This window comes from Corvus hawaiiensis, chromosome 35 (genome assembly GCF_020740725.1).
Source record: "Corvus hawaiiensis isolate bCorHaw1 chromosome 35, bCorHaw1.pri.cur, whole genome shotgun sequence".
Taxonomy (NCBI): Eukaryota; Metazoa; Chordata; class Aves; order Passeriformes; family Corvidae; genus Corvus; species Corvus hawaiiensis.
The window spans coordinates 634,002-658,969 of NC_063247.1; the positions used below are offsets into that span (position 1 = coordinate 634,002).

General features: G+C 50.6%; 1 protein-coding gene across 2 annotated transcripts in view; it reads right to left on the reverse strand.

Moving 5' to 3' along the window:
* Nucleotides 1-1,633: 1,633 nt before the first annotated feature.
* Nucleotides 1,634-24,968, reverse strand: part of LOC125319001 (zinc finger protein 501-like) — a 47,586-nt gene continuing 24,251 nt past the window's right edge. Inside the window, exons 4-5 of one of the 2 annotated variants that reach the window (XM_048289966.1) lie at nucleotides 1,928-2,006; nucleotides 1,634-1,741 (exon numbers count right to left, since the gene is read on the reverse strand). In XM_048289966.1, coding sequence (XP_048145923.1) covers nucleotides 1,961-2,006 — 46 coding nt within the window. In that variant the 3' untranslated portion in view covers nucleotides 1,634-1,741; nucleotides 1,928-1,960. Of the gene's footprint in view, nucleotides 1,742-1,927; nucleotides 2,007-14,882; nucleotides 15,177-24,968 lie in introns of those variants that run through there. The other variant, XM_048289965.1, reaches the window with a different exon arrangement.

Genomic DNA, 24,968 nt, shown 5'->3' on the forward strand with positions numbered 1-24,968 from the left:
GCTCTTCCCAGCGTGGGTCTTCTGCTGGGGGATGAAGCTGGAGCAGAGGACTAAGTTCTTCCTGCGCTCGGGGCACTCGCAGGGCTTCCTGTACCGGTGCCTCCGTTGGTGCTTGGTCACCTTAGACCTGCCTGAGAAGCTCTTCCCACACTTGGGACACTCATTGGCCTCTCCCCGGTGTGGATGTGCTGGTGCCTGATGAGGTGGGAGTTGTGCTTGAAGCCTTTCCCACAGTCAGGGCAGCCAAGGGGCCTCTCCTCCGTGTGCATCCACTGGCGCAGGAGGAGATGGGACCTGCTCTGAAACCTCTTCCCATATTTGGGACACTCCCCAGTGTGGATCTTCTGGTGGGAGGTCAGGTTGGAGCTCTGTCTGAAGCTCTGCCCACATTTGGGACACTCACAGGGCCATTCCCCAGTGTGGATCCTCTGGTGGGTGGCCAGGCCAGAGCTGTTTCTGAAGCCCTTCCCACATTCCCCACACACACAGGGCCTCTCTCCAGTGTGGATCTGTCTTGGTTTGAAAGACAGGTGTCCGCTAAGGAAGGCAGGAGCCTCGCTTGGAATGGCAAATGTGACCCCCTTTCCCTCTGAGTTATTATAATTTTGAAATCAAGGGGCTTTTAGGCAAAGATGCGGAAAACAGGAATAACAGTTCTTTACTATTATATATCTATATGTGTATAACCAGTCAAACAAAACAACAACAACTCTGGCAGTAACAGCAAACACAAACCCAGTCCCAGCCTTCTCGGCTGTCAGGCTGTTTCCCCTCGGGTGCAGTTCCGCTCGCAGCCGGCAGGGGCGCTGGCGGCTCCCGGTGAGCAGGGCAGGTGCGATGGTTCCCCCGCGGCTGCAGGGGGCGCTCCGGAGCGAGCTCGGGGAGCACGCGGCACTGGTGCCCTGGGATCCCGGGAAGGGATGGAACAAAGGCTTCACAAACCCCTGGACAGCCGATCCCGGTGTCCGGCTGGACCCTTGGGAACAGCAGGCTGGAGCAGCAGGCTGGAATGGCAGACTGGAACAGCAGGGACGAGCACAAATCCCAGGTAGCAGACGAGATGTATCCAAATGGGGAACGGGAAACCCCCCGGAGGTCTGGGCAGGCAGGGTGAGCAGGGCTACAACGTAGAAAAGGCTAGAAGCAATGGCGGGGCAGGGCGGCCACAGCCCGGCTCCCAGCGGGGCAGGGAAGGTGGGCTTTGGGATCCTGGGGCTTCTCCAGCAGAAGGAAAAGCAGCCAAAGAAAGCAGCTTCCCTCTCGGTCCAAATGCCTGAGACTGACTGCCCACACACCCAGGTGAAACAAAAGGAGTGGCCAGCTCTTTTGTTTTTCTGAAATACCCAGCCATTTGTTTCCCAGCAACATGTATAGGGAAAATTCCTTTAGCACAAAAAAAACAAACCAGGAGAGCTCCTAAAACCCCAACAGGATCATCTGGTGATGGATCAGGCGGGATCTCCAGTGGAAGCTCTTTCCACATTCCTCGCACTTGTGGGGCTTCTCCCCAGCGTGAAGCTGCTCATGGACCACCAGGTCCGAACCCTGCCTTCCCAGCACAGGGTGGGTCTTTCCTCCTCACAGTTCCCTGGGCTGTGTTTGCAGCCCCTCCTCCTGTGGGATCTCCAGGGCTTTTCCTCCCTGTTGGATTCCTGCACCATGGAGCTGCTCAAAACGGCCTCTTCCACCAGGTTCTGCCGCAGGGATTTGTCCTCCCTGGGCTCCGTCCTCAGCTCCTTGTCTGGGGGAGGAAGGACAAGGAGAGGATGGCATTTGCCTCCGTGCCACAGGGAAGGGGAAGGAGATCCCCCCAGTCCGTCCCCGGCAGGACGGCGTAGGCAGCGGGGTTGTCCTGCAGCCGGGGGCGATGCTGGGCTGAGAGATGGAGCAGGAGAGAGGGGGAAACGGGCAGGGACTTCCTCCTCACCTGCCTGGGTGTCCTGAGGCATCTTCCTCTTCCTCACAGCGTCCTCCTCCATCTGGCCGAGGTTTGGGAATGAGAAATCCTGGTGTGGAGGGAAAAACAAGGTGTGAGTGTGATGGTTTAGGGGTTCCTCCTGCCCAAGTCCTTCTCTAGAAGTCACCGGGCGTTTCATGACTGTAAAATCCTCTCAAACACCGTGCTGGTTTTAACTGGCACAAGAAATGAACCCCACTGATCTGCCCCAAGAGAGATTAAGGTGGGAGTTACAATTCACCAAAGAGATGACAAGAAATACCATGATACAGCTGTAACCCACAAAGGCTGAGTATAACCAGGCACCCTGGGACAAGAGCAGAACGGTGGTGGTTAGTTCCTGTGCCGAGCACCACCTGGTCCCGCTGCATGCAAAGCAAAAGGAAAGAAAAGAAGGTCGGCCAGAATACAACAAGAAAGATAAGAAACTTAAAAAAAAAGGAAAATGCAAGTTATAATCAGGAGGCATGGGCTATAACTAAGGATAACAAGCTTATAGTACCTTCTTATTTGTTGTGGTCACTGGTGCAGAAAGAACATGAGGAAACACATTGGGGAATGGATGCTTTGTCCAATTATTTGAAAGATAGGATTATGGCTAGGAGATTGCAAGGTGCAGTAACTCGCCAGTGTGGTCTTTGCCTCCAAACTAATCCTAAGAATATTCCAAAACCTAAAGTTGGACAAATTGGGAAAGGCTGTGGACCTGGGCAACAATGGAATTACCCAGGAAAGGGGGGTATTGATACTTATTGGTGTTAACAGACACCTTTTCAGGATGGCCAGAAGCCTTTCCTACTAGGACAGCTAAAGCACGAGAGGTGACCAAAGCACTGTCGCAAGAAATAATACCCTGTTTTGGAGTTCCAGCCACTATGTCTTCAGATAGAGGACCACATTTTATTTCAAAAATTGTACAACAAATCAGTTACCACCTGGGAATAGATTGGGAGTTACATACACCATATAACCTTCAGTGTAGTGGCCAGGTAGAAAAGATGAACCATTTAATTAAGCAACAAATTATAAGATTGGGACAAGAAGCAAATTTGCCTTGTCCCCAGGCCCTCCCACTGGCATTAGTGTGAATTTGAACAAAACCCAGAACAAAGGAAAAGTTAAGTCCATTTGAAATTTTATATAGGAGGCCATATGCAATTCAAGAGGGAACTTCACCCATTCATCTGGGAGAAGAAACCCTGCACAGATATATGGTGGCCTTGAATAAACAACTTAGAAAAATTGAAAAATATGTGGCTGGGGCCCAAAGCAGAGAATTAGATGGGCCGGTACATGATGTACAGTCTGGAGATTATGTGTATGTTAAGTCTTTTGCAGAGAAGACTTTGGAACCGCAGTAGGAAGGACTGTTCCAGGTACTCCCCACCACCTTCACTGCAATCAAGATCAAAGAGCAGAAGGCCTGGATTCATCACTCCTGGGTGAAGAAAGCCCCTGAGGGACTTTGGGAGGTAACGCCCGGTGACAACAAACTGAAGCTGAAGCTGACCCGAAAAAGCAATTGATGAACTCAGTTATGATGGACATTTTGTGGAAAGTTGGGACTTTACTAATTATTCTTACAATCGTAACAAGAGTTAAAGCAGTACCACGCCAGTCTAACATGACTGACATATACTGATGCCAGGGGAAGGCATATGATCCTCACTCTCGGAAGGCTTTGAACAAAATGCTCAGACTCACAAACACACGCCTGTGGGAAGGAAGGGGTGTTTGGGGATGTATATATGCATTCATGCAGGATGGGTTTCATGAGGCTTACCATCCACCCATGAAACCTATCCGATTCAGCCCTGAATGCTGTGACAAATGCTTGAGCAAGTGTCCAGAGTTCAGACTCAAAATAGAGGGGTGTGCAACAAAAGCATATGACATTGATTTTAATATCACCCAAGTATGTACTGGACATTATAAAGACCAAAATAAAGTGACCCCACCAGTATTACAGAAAGTGAAAACAACGATTCAGGGAAAAGGAAAAAAGTCCATGGCCCCCCAAATCAGCAAAATTGGACCACATGCGATCAAAAGGACAGCGGTTCAAAGATTATTGACTAGCCCAAAATGGTCTTTGAAACGAGTAGAAATGGGGATGCAGGTAAACGGATCCGCCATCCGGCCAGAATGCACCCCATTTCTCAAAAACCCTTTAATAGATTGGAAGACTTGTCTCCAAAACCGTATGCCTCGTAATTTTAAAACAAAGAGACATCTTACCGGACTATTAGGAACAGGATTAGGAGTTTTAAATACAATGGATTCAGAAGTGCTAATGAACAAATTGACCACAGTAGGGAGTGTTTAATTAAATTGCAGCAACCATTGCAATTCTCTTTACTGGCCCTAGGTGATAACCATTGGAAACTGTCCAAAATATTACCAGATTGGGAGAATACAGAAGAACAAGACCATGAATTGATGATTAATGCCCTAGGTATAGTCAGTAAAAATGTTTCTTTGGCTCTTGGATGTACGCAAGCACAATTGTGGATGCAGTCAGTGGCCGCCGTAGTCATTAGGGAAGGTGGAGAAGGAATATTCCCTGCTGAAATTAGAAAAATTGTCTGGGATAGTGCCTCTGAAATAGAGAGAGAGCTTCAATCTTGGTGGATTTTGGTCATTTTCACTTATGACCCCATAATGAGTGTGGTAACAGCCTTTGTTCTGACCATACACAATGCCTCCATCACCATGATACATCCAATAGCCACTTTAGGACTAAATCATGAGGGAACCGTACTATATGCCTCTGAGCATAGAATGTGGGCACGAGAAATTAAAGGGCAGTGGCAAACCATTAACCTAGAGCCCTGTTCTATGAGGGAACAGTTAGGGTACATATGTGAAGGGATTTTAGAAGAAGATAAAGATTAGTTGTTTGGACACGGACCAAAGCATTTGCCATTTTGAGGTGCATTCAATTAACCAAACAACACGGCTGGTGTATACCAGACAAGGTTGCGTCTGCCTCAGGATGGCATGTCCCACCATAACAATAGACAATTGAATTGTAAATGAGACCCAATTTAATTTGTGTATTTGCAATTTTTAGAAAATTGAAGGATGCCATTTTCTTATCAGGCACCTGTAATATCACATCAGTATATAAAGGCAAGCATGATTACTGTCCAAGAAGTCTTGCCTGTGTGTATCGGAGTGAATCTGACCCTAGTGGCTCAGCTGCTAAAACATCAAGAGCTGAGACAAATTTTAGAGGAAGTCAAAGGCACTGGAAGGAAGACATTGATATGGTGCATCATGATACAGAAACTATTAAAACGGTTTTTAAACTATTTGAAGGACATTTGTCTCATCATTGGTGGGATGTGCTTTTCGGATGGTCACCGACAGCAACTGGTATACTCAATGCCTTGATTCATCCTATTATTGTATTACTCATTTTAGTAAGTGCAAGTTGGATTTTATCCGTGGTGAAGCTTGTTTGGTATTGGAAGATGCTGTGGAGAATAGCAGCCTTGACATCAATATCCGAAGTGTATGGTTTAGCCTTGAATGAGAAAAAGGCTGACCACGCCGCTTGGATAAATGAAGAAGAATCTGTGTACTGAGTAAAAGAACTTACTCACTGTTAAAAGAGAAGTGGGGAATGAAACATAGAGTTAAAAGAAATATAAAGATTTTAGTTATAGGTTAGCTGTGTTGAAATTAGTTAGAGTAGGAAGGAATTCGGGCCCAGCTAGAGTTAATTAAAATAGTTAAGAGAGCTGGACCTGAAACGGTTTTCAAGATGTTAGTAATTGATTACTGAATAATTGATGATCTGTCATTTGTATGTTTGCTTAGCTGTGCTTAGAACAAGGAATAGAAATGTTGATAAGTTGGTGTAGGGAACAAGGTCAATTACCAATTTCCTCCCTCTGTGAGAACCTATTCAAAAGTCACGCAAGAGGAAACTTAGAGGTCACTAAAGTAATTAGGATTGTTAAAGTTCAGAAAGGCAAAATGGTCAAAATGAGGAAGATGAGCATACTTCATCTATCCGGGACCACTGACCCAATTCAAGACCACCAACTCAATTCAGAGCACACACTACGCAGGCTTAAATGACATTTAAGCTGATTTCCATACGAAGCAGAGAATGGGAGGTGTTGAGGTAATGAATATGCATTTGTATTTTGGATATTCATAATTTTTGTAAATAAAAAGCTTTGTGTTTGCTTGGATCGGGGCCCTGCATCTTAGGGAGCTATTCAATGCAGTGCCCGGCGCTAAACAAAACATACACTTTCTAAACTGTTAGAGCATTCTTGTCCGTCTCAGTTGGATATCGATATTAGATCGATATTAATGTTTTGGTAAATCATCAGTTTGCTGTTGGTCATTGTGGTGACTGCAGGAAAGGGGCACCCCACCATGGGGCATTTCTTGGTCAGCTCCAGACATAAAGAGTGGGAAACTGTCTGAGACTTGGGTTGTGGCCTCGAAGCCGCCACTGTGGTTTGCAGGGAGCTGCAGGGCGGCACGGCCCTGGCTGTGCCCGGGAGCGCTCACTTTGGAGGTGGTGTCAGATCTGATGGGGACAAGGGGGAACCTGTGGGGCTGGGGGCGGCCTTGAGAGTCTCCATGGCACTGAGGGGGAACTCTATAGATGGGGGTTGTTGTCTGGGGCTGGGGGGCCATACGGGGTTGGGGGAGCTGTACCTGGCTAGGGGAATGCGTGGCAGGGAACAGCAGTGACCTCTTGGCCCAGTGTGTCCTCCAGAGCCACCGTTTCCACCCTATCTCTGTCCCCATCCAAACAGTTCCCATGTTTGCCTACGTTTTTTGGGAGTCTGTCTCTACGGCCATCATTTTTCACCTGGGGACAGCTCCTCCTTTGGGACAGGAGGTGGGTACCCGCCAGTGTCATCTCTCCTCCTCTCCCTCAGCTGTCACCCCAAAGCTGCTCAGGGGCGCTGGGGAAGTGCAAAGATTCATTGGGGGCAGGAGCAGGAAGACCATGGGGGGTGTCCCCAAACTGGGCACTGTGCGGGTCCCAGACAGGGACAGGACTCAGTGGGTGGGAGGAGCGGGGCTGGGCTGGGCTGTGCCCAGGCTGGGGGGATGTGTCCGAGGTTCCCTGACCCCTGTGGTGTGGGGGTGCACTGGGGGCCCCTCCATGGCCTGTGGGGGTTCTGGAACCCCCCACCCATGGGTGCTGTTGCTGCAGGTTCATGGTGTCTCTGCTGTGCCATGTGTCACAACTCCTCCAGCTGTCATTTCATGTCACCAAGGGGCTGGATGCCACTTGCACGGCCCTGGGGACAAGAGGAGAAGACTGGGGACTGTCACTTCCGATGGAAGGAGAGAGAGTTCCACATTTTGACTGAGCCCCACGCAAGGTGAGATCCCCCAGCCGTGGGGGGATCAGCTCAGCTCCCCATGGCAGGCACAGCCGTGCTCCCAGGGGCATCAGTCACCCCACTGTCCCCGATGTCCCTGCTGTCCCCTCTGTCCCTGCCATCCCCATGTCCCTGCAGATCACCGTGAACCAACAGAAAGCGCCGTGCACAGTGGACCGTAGAAATATCCTATCCTCGGGCAGGGCTCTCAGGGTGTCAGGAGATGTCACCCTGGAGCTCTTGGAATGGAACCCACACGACTTGTGCTGGTATGGGTGGGGACCTGCAGGGGCTGGGGACCTCCAGCGGGACAGGGACCTCTAGGGATGGTTGTGGACCCCAGGAGGTTGAGGAGGTCCATGGACTGGAGATCCTCAGGGGCTCAGCGGACACACAGAGGTGGGGAACAGGGTGGGTGAGGTCCCTGTGCCACGGCGGCCCTGTCCCCAGCTCCATGTGCCTCTGCTCCCCCTCACACATGGCTGCAGGTGTCAGGGACCCCTGGATGGGGTGGGAGACGTGTCAGAGTGGGGGGTAACTTGGAATAGCCCACGTGGGTTGTGGGGTGGGGGGCACAGGAGGGTCTGTGGGCAGGCGGGTGCCTGGGTACATGGGCCCCTGGTAGCACCGTGGCTGTTCCACCATGCCCGTGGTGCCCAGTCCCCAGCTGAGCCTTTGAGGGCACCTGTAGGGGACAGGGGTTACTCAGAAGGTCTCATAGCACGGCCTGATGGAACACAGGAGACCATACTGAGGGTATGGAGCCTTGTAGGGTATGCCCAGCCTCTGCCCTTGAGGGAGACCAGCTGAAATAGGGAGGTTACACAACCTCCCAGCAAGATCCCCTTGGAAAAGGCAGCCACCTTTTCAGTTACGGCAAGAGAGGACACAGAGCCACGATCCTCTTGGAGAACCTATGCAGATCCTTTGTAACCCATTGCCTTTTACCCTCTCACACCCACTCCAGTATCCCTATAAGATCAGGTTCTCTGTCCCTGTGCGATTAGAGAGAGCTTGTCCCTGGCCCCCGCTTCGCGGGGTGCAGACTGATAAAGCTGCCCCATGCGGAACTGCTATATGGGTCTCTTGTCTCTTCCCTCCTGGTCTGGCCTGGGGTTTCCCTCGCAGGACAAGAGCTGAAATCACTCCCGCTGAATCACTAAAGAGCTGATAGCCTGCTGAGACAGGCACCCCCTGTGAAGGCAGCCCGGTGGCTGAGGGATCACTGCAGATCTCTGAGGGACTGTTCGTTGTGGGATGCTCTCTCTGGAGCTGTCACGGCTTCCTGGGTCTGAGCCACAGACCCCATCCTGGCTGCTTCAGAGCCCCATTGATCCAAGGGTCTAGTGTGACAAAGAGGAGTCTCATGGAACCCAAGGGACCAGAGAAAGGCTATGGAACCTCATGGAACCATGGCTCCACTATGACACAACAGGGCCTAATGGAGCTCAGGAGACCACAGTGAGGTTATGGAACCTCGTGGCTTAAAATGACATAGCATGGCCTCACAGAACCCAGGATACCATAACCACTGTATAGAACCTTACGGAACCAAGGCTGCAGTGTGACAGAGCAGGTCCTTATGGAACCCAATAGTCCATAGTGAGGTTATGGAACCTCATGAAAAATGGGCTCCAGTAGGACACAACGGGTCATCATGGAACACAATAGTCCATGGTGAACCTCAAGGATCCAAGACTCTAAGGTGACACTGAGTGGTCTCATGAAACACAAGAGACAAAAGTGAGGTTCTGGAACCTCATGGAACCACAGCTCAAATGTCCCACAGCAGGGCCTCATGGAAAACAGGAGACCAGAGTGAGGTTTCAGAACCTCATGGAGCCAAGAGTCCAGTGTGACACAGAGGGGCCTAATTGTACTCAGAAGACCATTCTGACAATGAACAGAACTTCATGGAACCAAGGCTCTAAAGTGAAAGAGCGGGCATCATGGAACATGGGAGGCCATTCTGAGCCTATGGAAACGCATGGAACCAAGGCTCCAGTGTGACACAGTGGGCCGTCATTGAACCCAATAGTCCATAGTGAGGTTATGGAACTTCATGGAACCAAGGCTCTAAAGTGACACAGTGAGGTCTCATGGGACACAAGAGACAATAGTGAGGTTCTGGAATCTCAGGGAACTGCAGCTCAAATGTCTCACAGTGGGGCCTCATGGAATGCAGGAGACCATAGTGAGGTTACAGAATCTTATGGAACCAAGGCTCCAGTGAGACACAGTGGGGCCTAATTAAACACAGGAATCCACTGTGACTCTATGGAATCTCATGGAACCCAGGCATCAAAGTGACACAGTGGGGCATCATGTAACCCAAGGGACCATTGTGAGGTATTGAAACCTCAGGGAACCAAGGCTCTGATGTGACACAGCAGGGCCTAATGAAGCACAGGACACCAGAGTGAGGTCATAGAACTTCATGGGACCATGGATTCAATATTACCCCACGTGGTCTCATGGAACCCAAGAGACCATAGTGAGATATTGGAAACTAATGGAATAAAGGCTCCAGTGTGAGCGACACACTGTGACTCTATGGAATCTCATAGAACTTAGGTTCAAATGTGACACAGAGGTGCATCATGTAACCCAAGGGACAAGAGTGAAGTTATGGAACATCATGATACCAAGGCTCCAGTGTGACACAGTGTGGCCTAATGGAGCTCAGGAGACCGTAGTGAGGTTTTGAACCTCATGGAACCAAGGCTCTAAAGTGACGCAGTGTCGCTGTTGAGACGGGCACGACACATAAAGACCCCAGAACAGTTCCAGGCAAAAAAACATTTATTCTACGAAGTCAGTGTCATTTATACGCTTTTGTATGTTTATCACTCATGTCACTTATCCATTGGTCACTTAACTACTACAACAGACTTATTGGCTATTATTTAACTATAATATACCATTATTGTTTCTATGAAGCATAAGCATCCTAAGCATTCTCAACATTCAGAAAAACACCAGGTGCAAGTTTGTTGCTGTTCTCTCTCTGTAGTGTTTAGATTTCTTGCTTCTGTTTCTCACAGGTACAAACAGATTGTGCTACCATCAATGTCGGAACCAGACAGGCTTGCTGACCTGCTGTTAATTCCCACATGTAGTGGTTTTGGTTCAAAATATTCATTACTTACTTATTTTCCTTCTATGAGATAAGAATTAGGAGAAAAGCAAAGCAGGCACAAACCTTAAACAGTTGCAGTACAATGAAAGAGTTTTATTACTAATGGAATTAAAAGTAATGAGAAATAACAAGAAATTAAAGCAAAGTCTACCCCCTCCCTCCCCCCCCCCCCCCCCCCCTTTTCCAGCACTTCTCTCCTTTTACCCAACTTGCACAAAGGATAACAGAACATGGGATGTTAGTCAGTGTTGCAGTTCTTGAAAAGTCTCTCTCTTATGCTTAAGGAAAAAAGGGTTTTCTTCAGTTGCACGTGGTTCCCAAACTGCCACCAACAGCAGACCCACCTGGAAACAATCAATCTTCTGCGGTATAAAACATCTCTCCTATGAAAAATCTCACAGTTCCTTCACACTGCAAAACATGGGCCATCACATGGGGTTATTAATCTTTTTAAGGATAAGTTATTTTGGCCTGCACACAAAGGCTTTCTTCGCCACAAGTCTCTAAAAGCCTCTCACTGCTTCTATATAGCCTGGCATAGGCACTCTTCACAATCTTCACAGGCCTCACGATGAATTCTCCATCCCCCCGTGTACTTCAAATGGATTAAAGAGACAAACAGTTTGTGGTATTACAGTTTCTTACCACAGCATGCAAGAAGTTTTTTTAAGCTACATGCGAGAATGGCAGCACCGCCCTCTTTTCTCCCATCGCCATTTTCAGCTTCGTCTCACATGACTCACTTTCTCTTTCTCTCTGACTCATGTTGAAGAGTGTTCTTGTTCAGGCTTTATGGTAGAGAAAGCCTCGCTCCCTCTGTGCTACTGGCTGTGTGGTGTCTGTAGGAGCTTGGGTGGGTTGGACGGTTGGGATGGATGGAGACGAGAGATCTCTGAAGTCAGATCTTGGAACATGCGGTTTATTGCAAAGGGCGTGGGTACAGGGGCACTGCTTAGAGCTGCCAGCCGCAGCTCGGAGCAGGCCCAAGAGAGCAAGAGTGTAAAAGTAAGAGCAAGTAGGTAAGAGCAGAGTAAGAGTGAGCGAAGAGGAAGTAAGTAAGGGGGTAGTAAGTAAGGGGAGAGAGGCAGAAGTCCTCGTTACAATACAATAAATCATCTTCTGTACTGAATATTCTAATTGTCACTAGCCAATCTAGTACAAGATACAAATCCTATAGCATTTACATACAGCCTATAAGAACTATTATATTACCATAGAGTGTTACATTTTAACTCCTAAAAACTACTCTTTGAACCCCTTCTGCTGAGCTAGTAGGGTCTGCTCTGACCCTTGGACCTGTCTGCAAGCAGAGGGTATTGTTCAATCAAGAGGGGATTACCTTCAGTCGGCCATACCATTGTTTTCCAGTTGTTCAGTAACTAAGACTTGGTATTTCAAAAATGGCTTTCATTTCGATGTTGCTTATAGTTTTCATATTCCCAAAATCTTTTGTCAGGCAATCATATTTATAAGGCTTTCCTGTTTCATCTTCCCCAACAGTGTCCTCTTCAGTTCAGCACGAAGTGTGCTGGCTGCAGAAAGGAGGCTCCTCTGGCTCCCGTTGACTCCACCGGCTCCGCATGGAGAAGAGAAGGACCCGCCTGTCCCCAGAAGCCACGCCGGATGGGTTTAGCTGTGTGGCAGTCCATGGCTGGTTTTAGCTGCCTGTGGCTCTGGGACAGTCCCTCCCCAGCGACCCAGGGTCCGTGCTGTGGCGTTGGGAAAGGGGGGAAGGGGCAGTGGCCCTGGCCTGACCTGGCAGGGCCTGGAGGCTAAGAGCCCCCCCACCTTCCAGCAGGCGAGCTTGGACAAAAAGGGAATTCCCACCTTTCCGTGCGGTTTAAATATGTAAATTGTGAGAAGCGTCATTAGTCTAAAAGACTGTCCATCAACTCAGGTTCAACCCACTACACCACAACGCAGCATGGTCTCATGGAACCCAACAGACCATAGTGAGGTTCTGGAACCTCATGGAACTGCAGCTCAAATGTCTCACAATGTGGCCTCATAGATCACAGGACACCATTGTGAAGCTATGGAACATCATGGAACCAAGAGTCCAGTGTGACAGAGAGGGGCCTAAATGAACTCAGGAGACCATTGTGATGAAATGAAACTTCATGGAACCAAGGCTCTGATGTGACACAGTGGGGCCTATAGGAGCTCAGGAGACCATAGTGAGGTCACAGAACCTCATGGAAGCACAAATCTCAAATGTCTCACAGCAGGGCATCACGGAACACAGGAGAGCATAGGAAGGCTATGGAATCTTATGGAACCAAGGCTCTGATGTGACACAGGGAGGCCTAATTGAACACAGGAGTCCATTGTGACTCTATGGAATCTCATGGAACCAAGGCTCCAGTGTGACACAGTGGGGAATCATGGAATAAAAGAAACCACAGTTAGCTTCTGGAACCCAGTGGAACCAGGGTTCTAATGTGACTCAGAGGAGCCTCATGGAATCTAAGATGCCATAGCCATGGTATGGTACCTCATGGAACCAAGGATCCAGTGTGAGACAGCAGGTCTGAATGCACCTCATGAGTAAATCCAGAGTGAGGTTATGGAACCTCATAACCTCAACAAAGGCTCTAAAGTGACACAGCATGGTCTCATGGAACCCAAGGGACCATAGTGAGGTTCTGGAACTTCATGGAACTGCAGCTCAAATATCTCACAGCAGGGCCTCATGGAATGCAGGAGACCATAGTGAGGTTATGGAACCTTGTGGAACCAAGGCTCCAATGTGGCACAGTGGTGCATCATGTCACCCAAGAGACCGTAGTGAGGTTATGGAACCCCATGGAACCAAGGCTCCACTACCTTACAGCAGGGCCTAATGGAGCTCAGGAGACCACAGTGAGGTTATGGAACCTCATGGAACCAAAGTTCTAAAGTGACACTGATGTGCTGGGCGTAGGGGGGGGTGGAAAGAGCGTCACGTCCATCCCGATCGCGTCCCACCGGAGCTGCTCCAGGGGATGCCATGCGAACGAACTTGGACACACTCTGACACACCGTAGGAGGTGGATACTCACTGCCACACACACACACAGAGCCTGACAGCTTCTGCAGCATCGCCCAGGACAGAGAGGTGGGAGGGGTCCTTTGTACAGAGTTCCATACAAAGGGTTTATTGAGGTCCCTGCCTGAAGGGATCCAGGGACAAAGAACACAGAATACTGCAAGGTCCAGGGTTTTATCCGGATCAGCACCAGGGGAGGGGCAGAACATCAGAGCCTATTCTTTGGGGACCAGGGGGTGGAGAGGGAGTGGGGTGACAGGACAGTGACCAGTGGGAAAGGCGAGGGGTGGAACAAGAGACCTGGGAACCAGTGGGGTATCAAGGAAAGGAGAACTATCTAGAACATGAACGTAAAAAGGGTAAAAGGGGGGTAGTCTTAGACCGCTGAGCCTGCCCACCAGTGGACCTCCACTGTTCTGAGGCTCTGTGGCTTTCTGGTCATTCCTGCAGTGGATTCAACCATCATCCCAACATCTCCCCCTTCTTTACTTAAAAAGAAGGCTTTTCCCACAGCCCTCAACAAAAAACTCTTAAGACAACTAAAAAGAAATAGAACCAGAAAAATGATCAAAATAACCCATAGGATAGTTTTAATATCAAGGCCACCCAACTTGACAGTCCTCACTTCCCCAGGAGTCCATCAAACCATCTGCCTACATACTTCTTTAGGTCTTTTATGTGGTCCTGCATCTTCTGGATCATCCCATGGATGCTCTGGCTGTGCGAGGAACAGTTGAAACAACAGAGTCCCTCAAACTCCTCGCAGCCGTGGCTGTGTGCCAGTAACAGGAAGTTAATTGCAGCCCTATTCTGGAGCATGGCTTGCCTGGTGGTTTCCTCGTCTTTGAGGAGCTGGCTGAGTGCACTCAATGTTAAATTGGCTTGCTTGCCAAGCCAGCACTCAAGGTGACCAATATCACCTAAGGCCTTGGCCCTATTCTTTCCATGGAAGGAATAAGCATGCCATGGCCTTTTTTGTATGAGACCAATAGACAATTTCACTATTACAATTTTCATCCAATTGTTGAATGGATCTTTTTTTGCGGGCCAATTGATTTCTGTTACACCAATTGATAATTTGTGTTTTGTTGGGTGCTAGCAGGGTAAGCTTTCCAAGAGTGCACAGCCCTCCTTGAAGACGGGAAGGGATTCCAGCCCAAACCCTGTCTCTGCAAATAAGAAACACTCCCTGGGGGAGCACTCTGGGTTTGACAGTGGGCGCCAACAGTGTGGAGCTGGTGTAATTGCACCAGTAGGCATCATCATACTCTCTTTTTGTGGGGTTGACATCTTTGGTGTAACTCATTTTGTGATGTGCTGATTTGAGCCATTCGGAGTTGGTTAATTTGTATCCAAATCGGATACAATAAGGCCAATTCTTGGGGCTCCTCTGGTGCATGTGGCAGTATCTGTGTCCACTGGTCCCAGGTGTACACCAGATTGGGCCTCTTACCAGCAAAGGGGCTGGAGGGGGATTCCCACCAGGCAGGTGGACAATGGGTCTTCCATGCCAGACATTGAAAGGCACATATGGTCTTGGTTAATGGCCTTGGCCAATGTGACCCAAACGTTGGTCTTTGGCTGTGGGATGATCCACGCAATGACATCTGGTGTTATGATGCAGGAGATCATAATGAGGTGGAGGTAGGTCTCCATCCTGGCGGAATGGGGTTTTCTGGGCAGGCTCCTCTGTGGGATTGTAAATAAAGCAAACATAAATCAGAATCAAAAGCATTAAAAACCTTACAACTTGTTGGTTCCACTTTTAACTTTTCCTTCTCCTCTCTTTCCCCCCTCTTCAAAAAAAAAGGTAAGTAAGGGGCTTAGGGTAAGTGAGGGATCATGGGGTGGGGAAACACATGAGGGAAGGCAACGAGGGCACACTGTCTGGAGGTGGCGTGAGTTAGTTGTTGCTGTGGCCTGTCTGCTTGCGCCAACGTCTCCTCCAGGCAGCACTTGTCTCATCTTGCTGTTGTGCAGTATCTTGTGTTTGTCTCTGCTCTCCTCAGGGGTTGTCGCTGATGGTACTAGGTAAGGCTTTACATTTCTGCCCAGCAGCCACTTCAATCCTTTAGGGGTGGAAACACACACATACCCCCTTCCCCAGGTAATGAGCTGGAAAGGGCCCTGGATCTGATGGCTCTCAGGGTCTTTGATCAATGCCGGTGGTTGCTCCTTTAATTTGGCTTGGGTCAAGTTAGTAAAATGCTGGAATATGGGGGGGGGGGGGGAATTGACTCTGAGAAAGGATTATTCAAAAAGTTTATTGTGAAGAGAGCCTTACAGAGTCTCACAATGGGAGAGTTAATCTCTGTCCCTCCACGTTGTTGATCAAGGACCCTCTTGATGGTTTGATGGGCCCTTTTGACAATGGACTGTCCTGTGGGGGAATGGGAAATGCCCGTGGTGTGCCGGATGCCCCATGTGCTAAAAAATTTTTGCAGTTGTTTTGAAATATAAGCAGGACCATTGTCCGTTTTAACTTATATGGGCATGTCCAGGGTGGCAAAGGCAAGGAGAAAATGTTTGGTGACTTCTTTTGCCTTTTCTCCTGCATAGGCAGATGCAAACATGGCCCCTGAGAAGGTGTCGATGGAGACGTGCACATATTTAAGTCTCCCAAATTGGGGAATGTGTGTCACATCGGTTTGCCAGAGTTCACAGCTACCTACGCCTCGGGGGTTTACCCCTAAGCCTAATGATGGGACCTGGTAGCTCTGGCAGCTTGGACATGTCGCCACATTCGTCCTCGCTTGATCCCTGTGGAGATCAAACATCCTGATGAGGGCGGGAGCATTCTGGTGGAAAAATTGGTGGCTCAATTTTGCCTGTTGGAAAGTGTCAGGTACATTGGGTGTTAGTATCGGCATTGCCAGAGCCTCAGCTCTCCTGTTCCCTTCAGCGATGGGACCTGGGAGATCATTGTGTGACCGCACGTGCATCACATGGAAAGGTTGCTCTCGGTGGAAAAGGAGATAGACCAGTTTCGAGCGCAACTGGTACAGCTTTGGATTTGCAACCTCCTTCAACAAGGTATGCTCCGCTCTGGCAGTTACTCCAGCCACATAGGCCGAATCTGTGACCAGATTGAAGGGTTCTTGGAACCTCTCAAAAGCTCTAACCACGGCTGCCAATTCTGCAATTTGTGGTGAGCCTTCCATCACTTGGACATCAGACTCCCACACCTGAGTCCGAGGATCCCGCCAAGTCATCACCGACTTGTAGGGTGCTCCTGAGCCATCGGTACAAACAGTTAGAGCCTTGAGCGGGGTTTTGCTTTGCAGTTGTTTTGGGGCCAAATTGAAAGCTGTGTTAAACAACTTATGTTTGGGCTTGTGAATTGAGATTTGGCCTGGGTAGCTGTCCAGAGCGAACTGGAGGTGCTCATTGGTCTGGAGCAAATGTTCCAAGACACCAATGGTCAATGGTACATGAATGCACGTGAAGTCGCACCCAGCAAGGGTACAGAGATGAGCTCTGGCTCCCATAATTAAGTGAGCCATCAATTCCTGTGGTGTGGTGATGGTCTTGGATGGCTGGTGTGATGGGAAGATCCACTCTATGATCAAGAGAGGGTCTTTCTGCAATGCGTCCCACTAAAAAATAAGTCTGTGGTAACGTGGTGAGTTACCCAGGAAGATGAAAATGAAGGGTAACCTCAAGTCTGTCCAGTAGGCCTGTCGAGAGGACAGGGCGAGCTGCACCTTACCAATGGCATCCCGGGCCTCCACAGTGACGGTTTGTGATGAGTCCAGGTCATCTCATCTCATCCCTTCAGGAGATCAAACAGGGGAGTGAGGTCCTCCATCGTAACACCCAGCAGGGGACGGACCCAGTTGATGGAACCGCAGAGCTGATGGAGGTCTCGTAGGGTGCTCGGGTCATCCCAGATGGTCAGCTGCTGGGGTACAATGGTCTGTTCACTGATGTGGAGTCCCAGGTAGGTCCATGGGCAGATGTGATGGATCTTTTCAGGATGAATCTCAAATCCTGCCTTCTAAATGGCTTGGACAGTCTTTTCCAATGTCAAGTCCAGTAGGGCTTCCTCTGGTTCACAGATCAGGGTGTCATTCATATAGTGGAGGATCATTGATTTTGGAAACGCCTTCAGAACGGGGGACAGGAGCAACGTACCACTGGCAGATGGTAGGAGAGTTCTTCATGCCTTGTGGCAGAACTTGCCAGTGATACTTGTGCATCAGGGCTTGCTGGTTCATTGATGGAATAGAAGAAGGCGAATTGGGGGGCGTCACGCAGGTGTAGGGGGATATTGAAAAAACAATCGTTGAGGTCAGTTACAGCGTACTTCCATTGCCGAGGCAGCATCAAGGGCGAGGGTAAGCCAGGTTCCAGGGGACCCATATCTTCAATGACCGCATTGATTTTTCTGAGGTCATGGAGGAGCCTCCACCTGTCCTTGCCTGGTTTCTTTAGCACAAAGACAGGAGAGTTCCAAGGGCTATTAGATGGTACTATATTACCCTTGGAAAGCTGCTGTTCCTTGAGGGACTCGAGAGTGCTTAGTTTCTCTTTGGATAGGGGCCACTGGTCCACCCAGGTGGGAGTATCCGTCCTCCAGGTGAGTTGTGGGGTTGCGCGCTCTGCAGTGATCCCAGTGGTGGGATTTCACATTGAGTTCCCCATTGGGATAAAAGGGTATTCTGCTGGGGAAAGGAGACACGACATGATGGTTTTGATGTCTTGTGGAACCAGGGTGGTGGTGGTGAAGGTAGCCTGTACCAGGCTTTTAAAACAGGGGGATTCCCTCCCAAACTCCTTGCCTGCCTTGCACAGCTCCTTTAGATGTGCATATGGGAATGGCTCCCATCGAGGGTTCCATGCCCTGTTATACAAAACTGGAGCAGCTATAAATCCCCCTTCTCTGCCCACCTCCCGGTTCTTGGCACTCCTACTTCCAGCCCCAAAAGCATGGGAACTGGAAGGCACAGCGTGGGAACCTGGAGTAGGTTGGGTCCTGGGGCAGGGCCACCAATGGAGGGGGCGGGAACTTGGGTGGAGGGATTCCCGGACATGGGGAGGGACCCTATGCAGTTACACCCATCGTCGTCACAGGGGGCGGAGACAAGGAGGGGCTGCATATTTCAGCTCAGGGCAGCATGGCCAGTGCTGTCCTGAAAAGGGTGCTGAGGGGACCTAAAGGGGTCAGGGGGATGGTAGCCCTTCTGCACCAGGTGGTGGGCTACACCTGATCCCCCCAGAAAGGGGTTAGTGGCATGAGGGGCACAGGGAGAGGACAGAGACAGAGGGGCAACTTCAACAAAGGGATTCAAACTACCCGACACTCCCAACTCGTTCCCTGCATCTTTAACAGCTTTATAAATTAAAACCAACAAAGGAAAAGACTTTCCCACCAAATCATCCCCATTTCTTTTAAAACCTGTTGACTTCTCCCCCACTTTGTCCCAGAAATCAAGCGATTTAACCGATTTAACCGACATATTAGAAAAAACCTGAAAGATCCACTGCACAAAACATTTAAAAAAGACCTTTAGAAAACTTAAATCTTCCCGCTTTCAGGGAGCCCACAACTTGGATGAACACCTCCCTTTGGGGACAGGACAGCCTAGCACCCATCTTACCCAAAAAAACCCCATCACCCACTACTGAGGGGAAAGGAAAAAAAACCTCAAAGACGCCTTGTGGAGCTGCACTCACCAAAATGCTGAGTCCCTGACTCCAAAGCTCTCATGGGAACAAAAGAAGCTCTCAGCAGGGTCCTCCGGCTTTGACCAGTCCCTCTCCCTGAGAGGGGTATCAGTCATCTCTCAGAACAGGTCAGATAAAATTCGGATCTGTCTTCGAAGGCGCAGCTTCCCCGAATGTGAATTCCTGACAGCCTCCGGCTGTCAGGGACGCTTTTCATGACTCTCCTCAGAGGTCCTGTTCAGGCGCCATGTGATGCGATGCGCGAGTAGGGGGGGTGGAAAGAGCATCGCGTCCATCCTGATCACACCTTGGAGCAGATCGGGGGATTTTGCGCAAATGCACTCGGACACACTCTGACACACATGTTGGAGTTTTAGGAGTTCTTCTATTTTCTTTTTCTCTTAAAAGAATTTTCCCCATATATGTTGCCAAGTGGACAAATTACTGGGTGCTTAAGAAAAACAAAAGACCTGGCCACAGCAGGAGGGTTCCAACTGGCTACTCTCTTTCACCTGATGTTTTCTCATGTAGGGCAGGGGATGCCGCGATATTTGAAAAAGGGGTTGTGTACAGCCCGTGGCTGGCTGGTGTTCTTGGCGTTCAGAAGGAGAGGAGGGCTGCCATTGTAGAGGGAGTTTTGTCGCTGCTGCAGGCTTCTGCTTTTGGCTGCCTTCCTTGTACCAAGAGTGGATCTTGCTCTCTGGAGTGGCTGTTGCACTGGGACCCTGATGCCCCACCTTACTAAAAGAGGGACCTTTTCAACATCTGCTCAGGTGCCTCAGGGAAAAACCTCGGGATGCCAAGCCCACCTTTCCCTCCCCTGCTGGGAGCTGGGCCGCGGCCACGGCCGCTCTGCCCCCACCTTTGCTTTGAGCCTTTGCTACTCTGTAGCTCCGCACACCCTGCCTGCCGAGACCTCCTGGGGTTCCCGCTGCAGCTCCCGAGTTTGGTACATCTCGTCTGCCACCCGGGATTTGTGCTCGTGCCTGCTGTTCCAGCCTTCTGTTCCCGAGGGTCCAGCGGGGCACTGGGATCAGCTGCCCAGGGGGTTTGTGAAGCCTTTCTTCCATCCCTTCCCAGGATCCCAAGCGGCCATTGCCACGTGCTCCCTGAGCTCTCTCTGGAGCACCCCCTGCAGCTGTGGGGGAACCATTGCACCCGCCCTGCTCACCAGGAACCACCAGCGCCCCTGCCGGCTGTGGCCAGAACTGCACCAAAGCAGAAAGTGCCTGCAGCCGAGAAGGCTGGCACTGGGTTTGTGGTTCTGTTTGTTACTGCCATAGTTATTGTTGTTTGTTTGCCTTGTAATGCATACAGATATAGATAGATAGATAGATAGACAGATAGATAGATAAATAGATGTAAATAACTGTTATTCCTATTCCTCATATCTTTGCCGGAAAGCCCCTTAATTTCAAAATTATAATAATTTGGAGGGAAGAGGTTTGCATTTTCCATTTCAAGGGAGGCTCCTGCCTTCCTTGGCAGACAAGGAAGACAACAAAGTTTCAAACCAAGACAACACTGTGGTAGGTGGATACTCGCTGCCACTCACACACACAGAGTCGGATAGCTCCTGCAGCATTGCCGGTGACAGAGAGGCAGGAGGGGTCCTTTGTATGGAGTTCTGAGGGGTTTATTGGGGTCCCCACTCAAAGGGAACCAGGGACAAAGAACACAGAACACTGCAGGGTCTGGGGTTTGATGCAGATCAGCACTGGGGGTGGGCATAATATCAGGAACCTATCATCTGGGGGCCAGGGGTGGAGAGGACATGGGATGACAAGACAGTGACCATTGGGGAAGGCGAGAGGGGTGGAACAAGGGAACCAGGAGCTAGTGGGGTATCAAGGAAAGGAGAACTATCTAGAACATGGACTTAAAAGGGGTGAAAGGGGGTGGTCTTAGACCTCTGAGCCTGCCCACCAGAGGACCTCCACTGTTTTGGGGTCCTGAGGCTCTCTGGCCAATCCTGTGGTGGACTCAACCACTGCAACAGATGGCGACTGGGCCCAGGTGACCACACTCCTCCCATTGGCCACACCCACCTTCAATTGACCACATCCACCTCTCATGACCACCCCCACCCAATGACCACACCCACCCAATGACCACACCCACCTCCTATGACCACACCCTCAATGACCACACCCACACAATGACCACATCCGCAATGACCGCAGCCCCACTGACCACACCCCTTTTATTACCACACCCTCACTGCCCAAACCCTCTCTAATGACTACACACCCATTGACCACCACCTTGGACCACTGCCATTAACTACACCCAATGACCACAACTTACCTAATGACCACACCCACCCCAATGACCACACCCACCCCAATGACCACACCCACTTGGACCACATACCCCATTGACAACACCCTAAACGACCACACCTCAAGGACAACACGCCTCCCATTCACCACACCCCACTGATCATCCCCATTGACCACACCTCAATGCCCTCACTCCAGTGACCATCCCCACAGACCACCCCCATTGACCACACCCCTTTGTTACCACCCCCTCACTGCCCAAATCCTCCCTAATGACCACACATCCATTGGCCACACCTCTCCCATTGACCACACCCCTCCCATTGACCACACTTACCCTATTGACCACACCCACTCAATGACCACACCCATCCCAATGACCACACCCCATCAACCACACTGTCTTTATATTCTCACCCTCACTGACCAACCCCACCCCAGTGACCACACCCAGCACTCTGTGACCAGACCCCTCCCATTGACCACACCCCTCCCATTGACCACAACCACTATCAATTTGACCACACCAACCTCTTATGACCACACCCACCTCATATGACCACTCCCACCCCTATGGCCACCATCCAACTGTCCACACCCCTCCCATTGACCACAGCCCAATGCCCACACCCCCATTGACCACACTGTAATGACCACATCCCCTCCATTGCCCAAACCCACCGACTATACCGCCATTGATCATACCCACCCCAATGACCACCCCCCCTTGACCCCACCCCTCCCATTGACCACATGCCAATGCTCACACCCCCACTGACCCCCCTCAATGACCACACCTCCACTGACCACACTGTAATGGCCACACCCACCCCATTGACCACACCCACTGACCACACCCCTATTGACCATACCCATCTCAATGACCACACCCCATTGACCACACCTTTCCCATTGACCACACCCACCAGTTGACTACACACTCACTAATGACCACACCCCTCCCATTGATGGCACCCTCAATGATCACACCCCACTGGCCACGCGCCACTGGCCACACCCTTCCCATGTCCCCCAGCCCCTCCCTCCCAGTTTGTTCTCCTCCTGTCCCTTCTCTCGGATGCTCTGGATGGCTCCAAATCCTGAATTTCCCTCACCTGCCTCGTCCCCTCCTCCTCTGGCCACTTCTGGCACCACTTCCGGTTTGAGGGCGACTGGGCCTGAGTGACCACATCCCTCTCACTGACCACAGCCCTCCCTGGACCACATCCACCTTCAATTGACCACACACACCTCTTATGACCATACCCACCTCAATGACCAGCCCCATCCCATTGACCACCTCCTTACATTAACCACACCCCTACAATGACTACATCCCATTAATCACACTCACCTCCTATGACCACACCCTCAATGACCACACCCCACAATGACCACATCCTCAGTGACCACAGCTCCATTGACTACCACCACTACCCACACACATTGACCACTCCCCACTGACGGCTCCCCCATATCGACTACACTCTCAATGCCCACACCCACCCCAAAGACCACGCAGTCATTGACCATCCCCATTGAACACCACCATGGACCAGCCCAACTGAACACCCTCTATGACCACATCTCCATTGGCCACTCCTCCCATTGACCACACTGTCATGACCAGACCCACACGATGGACCCCACCCACTGACCACACCCTCACTAACAACATTCACCACACCCCTCCCATTGACCACCGCCCAATGACCACACCGCCTTTATTACCACACCCTCACTGCCCAAACCCTCCCTATCGACCACACACCCATTGACCACACCACTGCCATTGACCCCACCCACCCCATTGACCACACCCTCATAATTACCCCACCCACCCCACTGACCACCCCCATTGAACACCCTCAATGACCACACCCCAATGCCCACACCCCCTTTGATCAGTCCCATTAACCACACCCATTGACCACACTCTGAAGACCACACTCCCATATTGACCACACCCATCTGTAAGAGATGGTCCAAAGATCCCTCATCTGCCTCACGATCATTGCCAAGGATAGAGACTGAACACAGGAGTCCTGGCCCAGCTGAGGTGGGATGTCTGCCAAGTGTTGCCTACGGGTGTGCCCACTGGGAACTGGTACGCATTCCTGAGGAAAATTAGTGCAGGTCACAATGGACTGCGCCATTCTTGCTGCCCAGGCAGGAAGGACTGTGCTGAAGCGGAAAGGAATGACCTGTCCTGTACACCTCTCCGGTACACCTGTCTTGTACGTCTGTCCTGTACCTGTTTCCCAAAGCAACGGACCCCATAACAATGGCTGTAGATTTCCCAACCTCTTGGCCAGTTGCCCCTCGCTTCTGAAAAGGACTATAAAGGGCCTTTCTGAAATAACCGAGTCCGAGATCTCCCCACAGAAGGAAGACTAATCTATTGGCGGAGGACCACGAGGACTTCGTCTCATCCGTTGGTAGCTATTGCCCCTCTTTTTCCCCCTCTCTACTTTGTTTCTCTTACTCTCTTCTATTGCATTACTGTGTTGTGGGCACTTAATAAAGGTGCACTGTTTTGATTAAAACTGAAATCTCTTGTGTCCTTTTACACTCTGAGATCGATAAACGAACCATCACGACCCCCGCTTGCATTAGCGGATCGTGACACCATCCCAATGATGACACCCCAATACTGACCACACCCACCCCATTTACCACACCCCCTTTATTAACACTCTCACTGAGCACACCCTTGATGCCCACAGCCCCATTGACCGCCCATATCGACTACCCCCATGGACCACCCCCAATGACCACATCCCACTGACCACACCCCCATTGACCATCCCGATTTACCATATCTACATGGACCACCCCAATGACCACATCCATTGACCACACCTCCATACTGACCACATGCAGCTCCAATGACTACACTCTCATATTGTCCACACCCTCCCTAATGACCACATGCAGCCCCATGACCACACCCCACTGACCACCCCCACTTACCACACCCTTCCCATGTCCCCCCAGCTCCTCCCCTCCAGCCCATCCTCCTGTCCCCTCCTGCTCTGGATGCTCTGGAGGACTCCAGGTCCCAGATTTCCCTCACTTGCCTTGTCCCCTCCCCCTCCAGCCACGCCTGGCACTGTCTCTGGTTCAACAGCGACCTGGCTTGAGTGACCACACCCCTCTCAGTGACCACCCGCACCTCAATGACCACACCTCCATTAACCACACCCACCTCCTATGACCGCACCCTCACTGACCACACCCACACATGACCACAGTCCCATTGACCACCCCCATTAACCACACACATTGACCACACCCCCATATTGACGACAGCTCAATGACCACAACCCCTTTATTACCACACCCTACCTGACCACACCCTCCTTAATGACCACTCCCACCCCAATGACCATACCCCATCCAACTGACCATACACCTCCCATTGACTGCACCTCCATTGACCACACCCCACTGACCACACCCCCATTGACTACACCCCAATGTCCACACCCCCATAATTACCCCACCTACCCCACTGACCACACCCCTATGA